Source organism: Odocoileus virginianus, chromosome 8 (genome assembly GCF_023699985.2).
Source record: "Odocoileus virginianus isolate 20LAN1187 ecotype Illinois chromosome 8, Ovbor_1.2, whole genome shotgun sequence".
Taxonomy (NCBI): domain Eukaryota; kingdom Metazoa; phylum Chordata; class Mammalia; order Artiodactyla; family Cervidae; genus Odocoileus; species Odocoileus virginianus.
In genome coordinates this window covers 16,785,206-16,799,746 of record NC_069681.1, presented here as the reverse complement: position 1 = coordinate 16,799,746, position 14,541 = coordinate 16,785,206, and the positions used below count along the sequence as shown (strand labels likewise).

At 42.4% G+C, this 14,541-nt stretch overlaps 2 protein-coding genes across 2 annotated transcripts; one reads left to right on the top strand and one right to left on the bottom strand.

The window, feature by feature from the left end:
* Positions 1-644: 644 nt before the first annotated feature.
* LOC139036282 (large ribosomal subunit protein eL43-like) lies at positions 645-1,019 on the top strand. Its single transcript, XM_070471242.1, has one exon. The coding sequence runs from the start codon at positions 680-682 to the stop codon at positions 956-958; it is 279 nt and encodes a 92-aa protein (XP_070327343.1). The 5' UTR covers positions 645-679; the 3' UTR covers positions 959-1,019.
* Positions 1,020-7,264: 6,245 nt separating this feature from the next.
* On the bottom strand, positions 7,265-13,843 carry NUDT15 (nudix hydrolase 15). Its single transcript, XM_020876521.2, has 3 exons — positions 13,653-13,843; positions 9,857-10,053; positions 7,265-7,696 (listed from the first exon to the last, which is right to left on the bottom strand). The coding sequence occupies exons 1-3, from the start codon at positions 13,808-13,810 to the stop codon at positions 7,536-7,538; spliced, it is 516 nt and encodes a 171-aa protein (XP_020732180.1). The 5' UTR covers positions 13,811-13,843; the 3' UTR covers positions 7,265-7,535.
* Positions 13,844-14,541: the final 698 nt, after the last annotated feature.

The window sequence follows — 14,541 nt, the reverse complement described above, 5'->3', positions numbered from 1 at the left end:
ACATTTTGATTCATCAGTTTTAGACAGTACTGCATCCTTTACTCTTCTTCCTGGTGTAGAATCTTATCTTTAAAAAAAAAAGGCACAGTATATATATTGTTTAAAAAAAGCAGCCCATATTAAGGATGTTAGATTTGTGCAGAGGACAATAACGAGTTACACTTTATCTGGAAAGTGGTATTTCTCAAAGCGTGGCCACAAGCCAAGTGTACGAAAATCACTTGGGTGCCGTTAGAAGGCAGACTGAGGAATCTGCTTCTTAACTTGCTGAAGCGGCATCTGTTTGAAGCCTTCACATCACAATCTAAGTACTGGGGCCCCAAAGCCCTTAAGGTCCCTGCCAGTCACTGCCATTCACAGCCCAAGAATCTTAGCACCTCTTCCCTTGAGGGGTTTTCACGTATAAACCAACACAAACAACACGACAAAAAAATAAACCAAAATGGAAAAATAGGACTCAAGGAATACAGATTCTTTGAATGTTGGTGGACCAGTGGATTGGAAAATAAAAGGGAGTTCCGCGTTTATCTCAAATCAAACTGCTGTGTACATGCTTGTTTGGTGTTTATCTGTACAGCTCTACAACCTCTCACCCAAAACCCTTAGGTCTAAAATTATCTCAGAACTTGGATTTTTAAAAATATTCTAGCTCTTGGGCTCGGATCTAGGTTGCGTTAACATGGCGAAATGCACCAAGAAGGTCGGAATCGTGGGCAAATACGGGACCCGTTATGGTGCCTCCCTCAGGAAAATGGTGAAGAAAATTGAAATCAGCCAGCACGCCAAGTATACCTGCTCCTTCTGTGGCAAAACCAAGATGAAGAGAAGAGCTGTGGGCATTTGGCACTGTGGTTCCTGCATGAAGACAGTAGCTGGTGGTGCCTGGACCTACAACACCACTTCTGCTGTCACAGTAAAGTCTGCCATCAGAAGACTGAAGGAATTGAAGGACCAGTAGAAGCACCACCATTTGATAATGTTGCTAGCCTATAATAAATGGGTTAATTTATGTAACAAAATTACTTTGGCTTGTTAATTTGATTGGTTAGACATTATTTTTGCTTTCTAAAATAAGGACTTAATTAAAATCCTTTAAATTTTTCTTGGGAAAGCAAAAAAAAAATACATATATATTCTAGAAAGTTAGTAGGACTTAAATATTGAATATTCTAGAATAAACCCCCAGCAAGAACTGAAGAGGCATCTTAATAAATTACGCATATTAAGCCTTCATTTTAGGCACATTTCACACACACACACACACACACACACACACACACACACACACAATTTCCCCAACATAGGAACCTGTCACACACACAAATTTCCCCAACATAGGAACCTGTCTCTCTCTCTCACACACACACACACACACAATTTCCCCAACATAGGAACCTGTCACACACAATTTCCCCAACATAGGAACCTGTCACACACACACACACACAATTTCCCCAACATAGGAACCTGTCTCACACACATACACACACACACACACAATTTCCCCAACATAGGAACCTGACACACACACACACACACACACACACTTTCCCCAACATAGGAACCTGTCACACACAATTTCCCCAACATAGGAACCTCTCTCTCTCTCTCACACACAACACACACAATTTCCCCAACATAGGAACCTGTTCTCATTATTCCTGTTAAACTGATGATTGGATTTCCGCTGTCCTGCCTGGTTTTGGACTTTGTACAGGTCTTTAACCTTCAGGGCATCTCTGTTTCAGACTTTAGCTCCTCTCCCTACACCTATAGAAACAGCTCTCCTTTAAGTCCCTCAGATGTTTCCAGGGTCAGTGTAGGAGGACTCACCTGGGATAGAGGACAGACACCTCGGGGCTTGATTTAACAAACACATGAAGGGCTATTTCAGACTTGCCAGCTTCCTGGCAGAGTGAGGTATAGACATTTCATTTTAGGAGAATATTGCTAGTAGTCAGTGTATTAGTTTTTTCTATTAAAGGCAATTCTCAATCATTTAAGAATTTAACTGTTTACTCAAGAGCTCTAAATCCTATTCTGGCCATTCGCTCTTTTTGAGAAATATTTAGAGTGATTACTGGATGCCACTGCACATGTCAGATGCTGAGAAAGTGCAATCCCCCACTAAATACAAAACCTAACTTTTTTACTTTTTGCTATAAATAAGGAGCCCAGGTTGGTTTTTCTCTTTCCACTGAAATAAACCCTCATGTCTAGTTTGGTGCATTTAAAACAAATGCAAAAGCTCACAAGCTCGTAATGAATTTGTCTACTAAAAAATTTTAAAAAGTGGGAGATATTGGAAGAAACTTGTCATTTATGTTAAGTCTCTGAAACTATAAAACACCTGTTTATATAATAAAGACATATCTCAATGAATTCTCAATCAACTGTACTTGGGATTAAGTTACGGAGGAGCTTCATCCACAAGGCCTGCCTGGGTTCTTTTTATCCGGCCTCCCACATCTACCATTCAAGGAGGGGCCTTCCCTGGTGGCTCAGATTGTAAAGAATCCGCCTGCAGTGTGGGAGACCCGGGTTTGACCCTGGGTTGGGAGGATTCCCTGAAGAAGGGCATGGCGACCCACTCCAGTGTTCCTGCCTGGAGAATTCACAGAAGAGCCTGGTGGGCTGCAGTCCATGGAGTGGCAAACAGTCAAGAGACAATTGAGCAACTAACACTTCCACTTCACTTTCAGGGACAGAAAGGGTTAAGTCAGTTGAAGGGAGTAAAACTAATGAGCAGGCAAAAGAAGGATGTGAATAATCAAACAGGAGTAGGAAAAACTGAAATTCATGAGTTCAAGGAACATAGACTAATTTTACTTGAGATCACTCTAAAAAAAGTTTGTCAAAACAGAAAATGAGATTTGTAAATGGTAAACTCTACAATGTGCACATATAATTTAGAAAAAGCAAGCAATTAAAACAACTTTAAAAATGATCTTCATTCATTGGAGAAAGATTCTTTTGTAGTATGTATTACAACAGTACTTGAGTCTTCTGAAAGGGCAAAATTCAAATATAACCAGCTCTAGGAGAAGCATGTGATTTTATAGAAATGGGTTCATGAAGAAAAAAGATGAGTTTATGGTCTAATTCAGCAGTTCTCAAACTTTGGTTTTGAATCCTATTACACTCTTAAAAATTACTGGGGACCTTAAGATTCAAAAAAAATCTACTCGAACTGATAAACTTAGTAAGGTGCATATGTGCGTGCTCAAGGCATGTCCAACTCTGCGACCCCATGAACTGCAACCTGTCAGGCTCTGTCTATGGGGTTTCCCAGGCAAGAATACTGCAGTGGGTTGTCATTAAACAAAAAATATTAGAACTGATAAATGAATTTAGCAAGGTAGCAGGGTACAATATTAACTACATAAATCTGTTGTATTTCTTTACACGAAAAATGGAGTATCAGAAAGTGAAAAATAATCCCTTTTAAAATCACATTAAAAAAAAAAAAAACCACTTAGGAATAAACCTGAGCAAGGAGGAGAAAGACTTATATGCTGACAGCTATATAACACTGATAAAGGAAACTGAAGATGATTTAAAAAAAACGTAAAGATATCCCACGCTCCCAGACTGGAAGAATATTATTAATGTGGCCATATTACCCAAAGCAGATCTACAGATTTAATGCAATCTCTATCAAATTACTCAAGCATTTTTCACAGAACCAGAAAAAAAAGGATCCTAAAATGTATATGGAGCCACAGAAAACCCAGGAATAAGCAAACATGGAGGTATAACCCTCCCAGACTTCTGACAACAGCGTGAAAACAGACATCCAGATCAATGGGACAGAATAGACAGCCCAGTAATAAACCCACACCAGTTAATCTTTGACAAAGGAGACAAAAAACGGAGAGAAGACTGACTGTTCACCAAGTGGTGTTGGAAAAGTTTGAAAGCTGCATGTAAATCAATGAAGTTAGAACACGCCCTTTTACTATACACAAAAATAAACTCAAAATGGCTTAAAGACCAGTAAGACATGACATTATAAAACTTCTAGAAAAGAACATAGGCAAAACTGACAAAATTGTACCAATGTTTTCTTAGGTCAGTTTCCCAAGGCCAAAGAAATAAAAGCAAAAAAACCAAATGGGACTTAGTCAAACTTCTAAGCTTTTGCACAGCAAGGGAAACCACAAGCAAAACAAAAATGACAACCTACAGAATGGCAGAGAGTATCTGCAAATTATGCAACTGACAAGGGCTTAATTTCCAAAATATCCAAACAGCTCATACAGCTCAACGAAAAAAAACAAAAACAAAAACAAAACAAACTCCAAAATCATAAAAGTGGGCAGAAGACCTAAATATCATTTCTCCAAAGACATACAGGTAGGTGGTCAAGAGCCATGAGAAAAGATGGTCAATATCACAAATCAAAATGATGAGGTGCTACTCCACACCAGTCAGAATGGTCATCATGGAAAAGTCTACAAACAATAAATGCTGAGGACGGTGGGGAAGACAACGGAACCGTTCTGTGCAGTTGGTGGGAATGTACACTGTGCAACCACTGAGGAGGCCAGTAAGGAGCTTCCTTAAAAAACTAAAAAACGACACCATACAATCCAGAAATCTGCCTTCTGGGCAGATATTTGGAAAAGATGAAAACAAATTTGAAAAGATTCACACACCCCAATGTTCACAGCGGCACTATTTACAATAGCTGAGATGTGAAAACAACCTAAGCATCCATCGACAGATGAATGGATAAAGATGTGGTACATATATACAATGGAGTATTACTCAGCCACAAAAAGAATGAAATAATGCCATCTGCAGCAACATGGATGGACCTAGACACACTAAGTCAGTCAGAGAAAGACAAGTATCATGGTATCACTAATACGTGGACTCTAAAAAAATGATACAAAGGAACTCATTTACAAAACAAACAGACTCACAGATGCAGGAAAAAGGCATGATTACCAAAAGGGAAGAAGACAGGGAGGGACAAATAAGGAGTTTGGGATTAACAGATACACACTAGAAGTATATAAAAGATAAAAAATAAGGACATACTGTATAATACATGGAACTATATTATGTTACAACAATCTGTAATGGAAAAGAATCTGAAAATGTGTGTGCATTAATACATATATAAATCACTTTGGTATATACCTGAAACTAACACAACACTGTAAACAACTATAGTTCATAAAAAAAAAAAAACAAAAACAAAACTGAGGCCCTAAAGAGTTTTTATAGGATGTTATCTAGTAGTATCATACTAGGAATTAAAACTGATAAATTTTAAGAATTATTTATTTACAAATAACAAAAACCCCTAACACAAAACTGTTACATGTTCACATAATTTTTATAAAAAATATAGATGTTTTTCTTTAAAAAAAATAGTGAGAAGCATGGCATTGTTTTACATTTTTGACAATTTCTTCCACATCTAGCTTACTAGGAGAGAGCTAGATTTTTGTATCTGTTTTGCAGTCACTCTACTAGAGTAACCTATAACATGCAGTCTCTGGAAAACTCCTCTGTACACTCAGCAAAGAATGAGGATGTGACAAAACAGACTGACCCTGAGGACACTTGAAAGGGCCTTGAGGACTTCTCCAGGCCATACTGAGAACCACTGCCCTAGTCTAGTCACATTTCACATACAAGGAAGTTGAATCTCAAGAAGAGAGATCAACTGAGATCCAAAATGATAAGGCCTGTTCACAACGGGATACAGATCCTGGACGGTTTAACTCGCTTCCCGAGGTTTACATTCCCAATCAGAAATACACCCTAATGACCTGCCCTGCCTGCCCTAGTTGTAGGAACTGTCAAAATATATTAACAACAACAACAAAAAACCAGGAGAGGAAAAGCAACAAGTGTGATAAATTCTGTGTTAGCACTTGAATTAGGATCTCTACTAGAAGTGAAACACTAAGACAAGTTCTACTGCACTCTCCTCCACACACACTGGTAATGACACATCAATACCAGAGAGATACAGAAAGCGGAATTACCATTTATAACATCACCAATTGTCACATTTTCTGAATCTGAAACACAGTTCATGACACAATCTGAAAATTTTTCACAAGTACTGAATGAAAAGATATTGGGTATATTTAAGAGACTACAAATAAACTGGCCATCATGTGGGACTTCTCAGGTAAAATGGAGTTGTTTTGAAATTAGATATTTTTCACTCTTTAACAGGACCTTATTTTGCCTTTTATGTATTGGGTTGACCTAAAAGTTCTTTCGGCTTTTAAGCAAAAATAAAAAACTCATTTTTCACTTTCACCAAGAACTGAACTGAACAACGTATTCACCATTTTGTTCCACTACCTTCTGCCATTTTTCAGGCAACTTCATAATTCCATCTTCCCAAAACTTTTTATCTTTTTGAGCAAAGAACTGTTCCAGGTGCCTTTTACAGTCTTCCAGGGAATTGAAATTTTTTCCATTGAGAGAATTTTGTAAAGACCGAAATAAATGAAAATCTGAAGGTGCAATGTCTGGGGAATATGGTGGAGGAATCAGAACTTCCCAGCCAAGCTGTAACAATTTTTGTCTGGTCATCACAGAAACGTGTGGCCTTGTGTTATCCTGATGGAAGATTATGCATTTTCTATCGACTGACTCTGGACGCTTCTCACTGAGGGCTGCTTTCAGCTGGTCTAACTGGGAGCAGTACTTCTTGGAATTGATTGACTGGTTTTCTGGAAGGAGCTCGTAATAGAGGACTCCCATCCAATCCCACCATATACACAACATCACCTTCTTTGGATGAAGACCCTCCTTTGGCGTGGCTGGTGGTGGTTCATTTCGCTTGTCCCATGATCTCTTCCGTTCCACATTATTGAAGAGTATCCATTTCTCATTGCCTGTCACAATTTGCTTTAAAAACGGAACACTTTTGTTACGTTTCAGTAGAGAATCACATGTGGAAATACGATCAAGAAGGTTTTTCTGGCTTAACTTAAGTGGAACCCAAACATCAAAGCGATTAACATAACCAAGCTGGTGCAAATGGTTTTCAACGCTCGATTTGGATATTTTGAGTATGTCGGCTATCTCTCGTGTGGTATAATGTTGATTGCTCTCAATTAATGTCTCAATTTGATTGCTATCCACTTCAACTGGTCTACCTGACCGTGGAGCATCATACAGAGAGAAATCTCCAGCACGAAACTTTGCAAACCACTTTTGACATGTCCGTTCAGTCACAGCACCTTCTCCATACTCTGCACAAATCTTTTTTTTTGTATCCGTTGCATTTTTACCTTTCTTGAAATAATCAAGCATAATATGCCGAAATTGTTGCTTTTTTTCTTCCATTTTCAATATTAAAATGGCTACCCCCCAAATTCACCAATTTTGATAAGTTTCTTTTAAAAAATGCACATTGCCGTGACAGGTGTCACAATACAATCTTACAATCTTACAAAATGGTTTCAAATGAAGTTAGAGACAACTCAGCATGACTGTAGTCAGCCTACAAAAACCTAAGTGAACTTTTTGGCCAATCCATTAAAAAAAAAAACAACTCAGTGAATCTCCTTGTTCACCTCTAGGTGACTTCCTTTATATCCTACCAGATGATCCAAATCTTCTTTAAAAGGATCGTAGCCTTGTTCCTTTAAACAACGTAGTGCCCAGAAAAGCTGGTCCAGGGGAGGAAATTCTTCCCAAGGAACCCACTCCCAACCTAGAAAAGAAAGATATTAAAGCAGTTTCTTCAGTTGAAAGGAAACAAAGCATATTCATTTTGGCTAGTTAACCTGTACTAAGAAAAATTAATTTTAAAAGTGATTTGCTACTAATAAAACAAAGTGCAAGAGTGATGCTATGCATTAGCTTGGCTATACAAACATAATTTTCAGTGGCTCAGCAGTAAAGAATCTGCCTGTGATGCAGGGTATGTGGCAGGAGCCATGGGTCAGGCAGATTCCCTGGAGGAGGGCACGGCAACCCACTCCAGTATTCTTGCCTGGACAATCTCATGGACACAGGAGGCTGGCAGGCTACAGTCCGTGGGGTTGCAGAGAGACATGACTGAGCATGCACAGATGCACAGGTAAATGTTTAAATATTATGACATTAACAACAAAAATACAATGATTATTAAGAACTCTGTTCTAAATTAGTTTATGATTACATGTATATATCTATGTGTAATTACTGTTTCTTCCATTAAGCATTTCTCTGCCTATAAAATACAGATATGTAGTTTCAGTCTGGGAAGGCAGGGGACAAAGAATCCACGAACTTGGAACAAGTTCTGGAAGGGCTGATCAGTACCTGTGACCACACAGTATGGGGGGTGGGGGGAGGAGAGGTGGTGGAGGAAGAGGGGAGGTACACACTAACCGTGTCTTGCAAGATGCTCAATTAACTGAGTCTCCAGAGACCTGAAGTAGCGTCTACCCTGCCTCCTAGAGAAGGAAGCATCTGGACAATCCCTCTAATTATAATCTGATGGCTGGAGGAAAGATGCGGTGACTGGAAGCCTGAAGCAGGCTGTTCAGATCCAGGGCCTGCTGAACACGGGGCAGAGTCTGCATGCCTGTGTTATAAATAAAACAAAGACCCCCAAGCCTCTTGTACCATGGCCAGGTTATCAGCTCCCCTAGTGAATTTGGTACAATCCTGCCTTCCCATTCTTAAGGCAGGAATAAGTTTTCTTGTACCCTAGGCCAGCTGAAGGCCTTTGGATCCTTGTGTTTTTCTTCATGTGATATCATGAAAGAAGAAATATGTATTTGGTCTTCATCCCTGTTTCGGGAGGTGGGTGCAGACCAGAAAGACAGAGGCATGATGACTGGTTGGACTTTCAGCCACCGCTTAGGCCTGCTCCACCTTAGCGACGGGAGCGGGGCTGGAGGTTTGAGTTAATCAACGGGCAATGGTTTACTCAGTCACAGTGATAATAATCCCATCACATAATGATCCTTCATAAAAACTCCACACAGCTGGGTTCAGAAAGCTTCAGAGTTGAACACGTCAAGCTGCTGGGAGGGTGGTGCATCCATGCCCCCTCCTCCATACCTTGCCGAGTTGTTTAAACCCTGTCTGACTCTTCCCCGACCCCATGGGCTGTAGCCCATCAGGCTCCTCTGTCCATGGGATTCTCTAGGCAAGAATACTGGAGTGGGCTGCCATTTCCTCCTCCAGGGGATCTTCCCGACCCACAGATTGAACCCCATCTCCTGCACTAGCAGGTGGATTCTTTACCTCTGAGCCAGTGGGGAAGCCCCAGGAACAAGGTGTAGTACGCGGTAAATAAAAGGATAAATAAAAGGAAATCAATTACTGTCATTAAAGCTGTCAGAGCACTCAATTCAACACAGAAGGTAACAGATTAGGTGTTTTGCAAGTTAATCATCTTTTATAAAAGAAAGTTCTCTCTCTCGCACAGGTGAGAAAACTGAGGAAGGCACATTAAATGTTTTGCTTTAAAAATCACAGATAGAAACAAAATTAAACACTAGAAATAAAACTAACACTGAGTACTTACTGTGTTCATTAGGACGGGCCCACTGTAGGTAATAACTCATTTCACACTTACAACAACCCATCTGAGGGTTGTTGTACTATTATAACAAATGAGAAAAGAGGCCCAGAGACCTAAGTAACTTGGCTCGAGGTCACAAACTTCTTAGTGGAAGAACCAGGATGCAAATCAAGCAGTCTGGCTCTAGACCCATTCTCTTTCCTGTTCTATCCTTATAACTTCAGAACTTAAGTAGATTTAAATTCTAATGAAAGTATAATTACATTCTAACTCTCTTCATATGGTGACATAAAGTAATCTTCCTTCAGACATATGCTCGTGTAGAAAATGCATTATTGTATATAATTCTCTTACTTTCATTCTTTTCAGGCTCTACATTCTTTGGTTCTGAATCATGAGTCAGGTCCACCTCTCCTTTCATTAAAATAGTGACATAATGGTAATTCTCTTTCTCAATGAAAGAATTCACAACCGAGGCAAAGCGAACATTTTTCAGGTGAAGAGCTGCTTCTTCCCAGGTTTCCCTTTGAGCACATTCTTCCCAGCTTTCACTGGAAAACAGAAACACACCACCATATTCAATTCTATTTATTCATTTTTTTTTTAAAGCCATGAAATTCCTGGCTAGAAATTTCCAGTGTAACCCCAAAAGAGCTGTAATTGATTCATGCTTTAAAACAATAAATCAACAAACCTCCTTGGATACTGTTTATCCTGTATCTAGTTCTCTGAAGACCAAAAGGACTTCATATTGAACAACAAAAAATGAACATTTAGCCAATTCAGCACTAGTTCACTTACCTGGAAGCAGCATGTAGCCAGGAGGTGGTCTGATATATCAGTTAAGAGCACAGGGCTTGTAGTTAACTAGACCTAGGTTTGAGTTCAAAGTCCATTATTTTCCACCTTAGATAAGTAAAAAGATAATGCTACTTTCTCACAGGCTTGTAAGTGTATCAAGAAGTGAGTAAAGTCTTTTCCAGTAGGTTCAGAATTTCAGTTTGTGCCTCAAACTTGAGAACAAAAGGCATTCACAAAAATTAAAATACACTGATTAGTTCACCTTCAACATATGATTGATAATAACTAGATATTGACAAGAACTGATGCTCTAAAAGTTACAAAAACCTGCATATAAATGAAAACATTTCACTGTACAGTTTTCATATATGAAACAAGACTAAAAATATATAGTATCTCCCTTTAGAAATGGTTCCAAATGGAATTTTATAGTCAGATAAAGTATGTATCAAATGAAAACAAGTATGAAAAGAAATCTGTGTGATACAGTTTTTCTAAAAGTCATTTCATATGCCTTCTGGATTAAATTTCCTTGTATTTATGAAGCACTTTCGTATGTGAGATATTCAGCAAAAAAGAATACTGCTTCTCTATCTTTTCTACCTTGATTATTTCCCTCATTATCTCATCTACCCTCAGTCTTCCCATAAGACAGACAGATCTTTGGGAAGGGAGGAAAGTTGTGAGTTTTCAGGCTGTAGGAATGTTCCCTTTCTTCCTGATGGTGGGGGGGGGGGGGGGCGGCACAGCTCAGCCCCCAAACCAACTGAGAGGTGCTCCAAGAGAAATAAACAGTCACGGAGACTGGGTGTGGCTCTCAAGGGGGTACCGGTGTATCACCCCCAGTCAAAGGGCTGAGCTGTGGGAGCACACAGGGCCGCCCCTTGCCTCGGAGCAGAGCAACAGCAGGGAACGAGCTCTGGGGGTCTGAAGTGCGCCCCGTGGTGTCAGGGATGCACTGAACACAACGCTCACCCCCACTTTAAGCATTTGGAAGGTAGGAGACTGGGGAGAGCAGCCCACGATGGCTGAGCAGAGGAAATGAGTGGCAGTGAAAGCAACATGTTTTCTCCGGGCCAAGCAGATGCTGTGAGACTACTGGGGACCCAGCAGAAAGAAAATGTAGCGTGGTGTGCTAACACCAGGAGCTGGCGGCCAGCATCACAAGAAGTTCTTAGTCACCTGTGTCGGGGAATTGTGCAGTGCAGAAATCCTTGTAGGACTGGAGGACTTCCAACCAGCCACCAACACACCCTCAGAAAGAGCGCACACAGGAATACTGCACCCAGAGGGCACATGGAACGCAAAGAAATCAGAAACAGGGAGAAGAGGAGGAGGCAGAGAGCACGCAAAACATGGGCCCGCACCTCCTCTCCCCACCACAAAGGAAACACGAACGCCTGTAAGAGAACCAGAACACCAAAATACTTTTATTTTTCTTTTTTAATTTTTACGATGTTGTGTTGGTTTCTGCCACACAACAAAGCAATCAGCCAAAATTGTACATCCCCCTCCCTCCATCCCGTTGATGGTGGGACAGGCTGAGACCCTTATGTCTCCTCTCCTCTGTACCCAGCAGAACACAAAGAAACAACGAGGGACCAGAAATAACTAGCTGGCACAAATTATGAACAAGATTCAAAAACCCAACTGCCACTTGTGAACTGCCAGGAGCAAAAGCAGGGTACCTCACATGAGCTCTGCACCCAGCACCATTAAGGGGTGTGCTTGTCCGTGCAATCTGATTTTTAATCTAGTAATTTTATTAAGTGATAGCTTGCTGCTGCTGCTAAGTCGCTTCAGTTGTGTCCGACTCTGTGCGACCCTAGGGACTGTAGCCCGCCAGGCTCCCCCTGTCCATGGGATTCTCCAGGCAGGAGTACTGGAGTGGGTTGCCATTTCCTCCTTCATGGGATCTTCCCGACCTGCTTCTGTTATAGCTCCTGCACAGGCAGGCGGGTTCTTCACCACTAGTGGCACCTGGGAAGTCCTAATCACATGCAATATATGCCCTCTCTTTGATCTAAATTGGTACAAAACAGTAAAAACACATCTTCAAGCCAGTTGCAAAAAATGCTGGGCTGGGTATCACAGACAGATTCTTTACCACTGCGCCACCTGGGAAGCCCCTTGAACATTTCTGATGCTGTTTATCTTCTACAGATGTCATCCCTATTCTCACTTTGAGATAGGATGGGACCCTTTCCCTGGGTGCTTGCACCTGGACAAAGGTAGAGACTAAAAATAATGCATGCACAGTTGGGGCAATTAAAGTGAAAGTGAAGTCGTTCAGTCGTGTCCGACTCTTAGCGACCCCGTGGACTGCAGCCTACCAGGCTCCTCCGTCCATGGGATTTTCCAGGCAAGAGTACGGGAGTGAGGTGCCACTGCCTTCTCCGGGGGCAATTAAAGACTAACTACAAAAAAGGCCCACAAACCTACAGCCATTTTTAAGTTGCTGAGAGCGAAGCAGGGTTACCAGGCATGATTTCCACACACACAACCATCAAAGGAGCGGGCAGACCACCTAAGCTGCCCCTCCTGCCCAACCCGCAGATCCATGCCTACGCCCCACTCCATTAAGGAACAAGCTCACCACCACCTCCCGCTCCAGGAGAGCGAGCAAGGGCACCTGTTTCTCGTTCTCGCTCCCTCCCTCCGGCTACAGCAGGAGCCCCGACAAAGCTCTGCCTAAATTCCTCCTCTGGCATTTTACCAATTTCTATCGATTAAAGAGTCCAAGAGCCCGGGTGAACCCACCTTCTAGGTCAATCTCAGCCTCTCTTCACCCTTGTGTAGAACTAAACTTTCTCTGTCGGTCTGACACCTCAGTTCACAGAAAGTCAAAGCAGAGAGGGAGACCTTAGGGAGTACTTCGGGCGATTTCCCCGCTTTAACGAGGGAGGCACAGAGGCCCAGGGTTTCCGTCAACCATTCCCTTGGTTGGAGCGCTACGAGACTTAACGGGAGCAGGAAAATAACATACCGCCTGCGTTTAAATCGCCAGCAAACCGTGCAAACATTTGAAGGGACAACTACACTACTCGAGGCCTGTAAATACGCACTTCCGGCCTTTCAAGCGCAAGCGGCAGGAAAAGGCAAGTCACAACGCCCAGCTGCGTCAGGGCGAGAGAGGAGCTGACCCCTCGAGGGCAGCTCACACGAGGACGTGGCGACTCCAGGGCACGCCTCGCCCAGAGCAGCGCCCCCTGCCGGCCTCGGGCGAGAAAGACAAACGCGCGAGAAAGGACGCAGCGTCAGCGTGCACGCACGTACGGATGCACGCAGGAGAGGATGTCGTCCTCTGCGCGCCCGTTTCGTTTTCCCAGTCAGCCAGGCGACTGCTTACCCGAACTCCAAGTGGCCCCCGGGAAGTTGGAAACTGCCGGCTCCGAACGACCCTTTCCTCCTCCCCAGAAGGACGCAGCGAGGATGCCTGCCGCTGGTCACCACGACACCCACTCCGATCCCCGGGCGCCGCCCACGCGGCTCCACGTTGGCCGTCATCGCGCGAGAGGACCAGGACGGCTGCGACGGGAAGTGACGTTCGGTTCGCCCCGCCCCCCGCCGCCGCTGTCAATCAGCCTGAGCAGGTGAGGGCCTGCAAACCTGACCTCGGCGGTTTGCGTCTCTAAGTCTCTGCTGCACTTAAGGGTTTCAAATTGTGATGTTTGTTTTCTCCCAGGGAACTGCGCGGCCGGAGTTTTTCGTTTTAACGAGTGCCGTTTACTGTGGATGTTTCAACGTTCATTATTTATCTACTCAGATTCCTCTACGCGCTTACCAGCCTCCTACTTTTTTTTTTTTTTAAATAAATCTCTGTGCCTTTGCAGATCTTTTTTTTTTTTTTTTTAAATGAGCTTCACTACAGTTAACTCATGCTGTGCTTAGTCGCTCAGTCGTGTCCGACTCTTTGCGACCCCTGCACTGTAGCCCTGTCCATGGGATTCTCCAGGGAAGAACACTGGAGTGGGTTGCCGTGCCCTCCTCCAGGGGATCTTCCCAACCCAGGGGTCGAACCCAGTCTCCCACACTGCAGACGGATTCTTTTTACCGTCTGAGCCACCGCGGAAGCTCAAACTCATGCTACTGTATGTATCTCTAATCAGTGTAGTATCCGAGCAAGGACAAATAGTACAGAAACACCGTGACACAAGAGTATTAACAAATCATGGGAAGAAAATTAAGGACTAACTAATCAGTTATGCTGGGACGAATTAGTTACCTATTTACCTTTC

Excerpts from the sequence above, each read along its gene's own strand:
- LOC139036282 (XM_070471242.1), top strand. The coding sequence starts at position 680 with ATGGCGAAATGCACCAAGAAGGTCGGAATCGTGGGCAAATACGGGACC.
- NUDT15 (XM_020876521.2), bottom strand. The coding sequence starts at position 13,810 with ATGACGGCCAACGTGGAGCCGCGTGGGCGGCGCCCGGGGATCGGAGTG. Across the intron at positions 10,054-13,652 it reads GGGGGCCACTTGGAGTTCGG|TGAAAGCTGGGAAGAATGTG; the intron begins GTAAGCAGTCGC and ends TCTGTTTTCCAG. Across the intron at positions 7,697-9,856 it reads AGAGCCTGAAAAGAATGAAA|GTTGGGAGTGGGTTCCTTGG; the intron begins GTAAGAGAATTA and ends TTTCTTTTCTAG.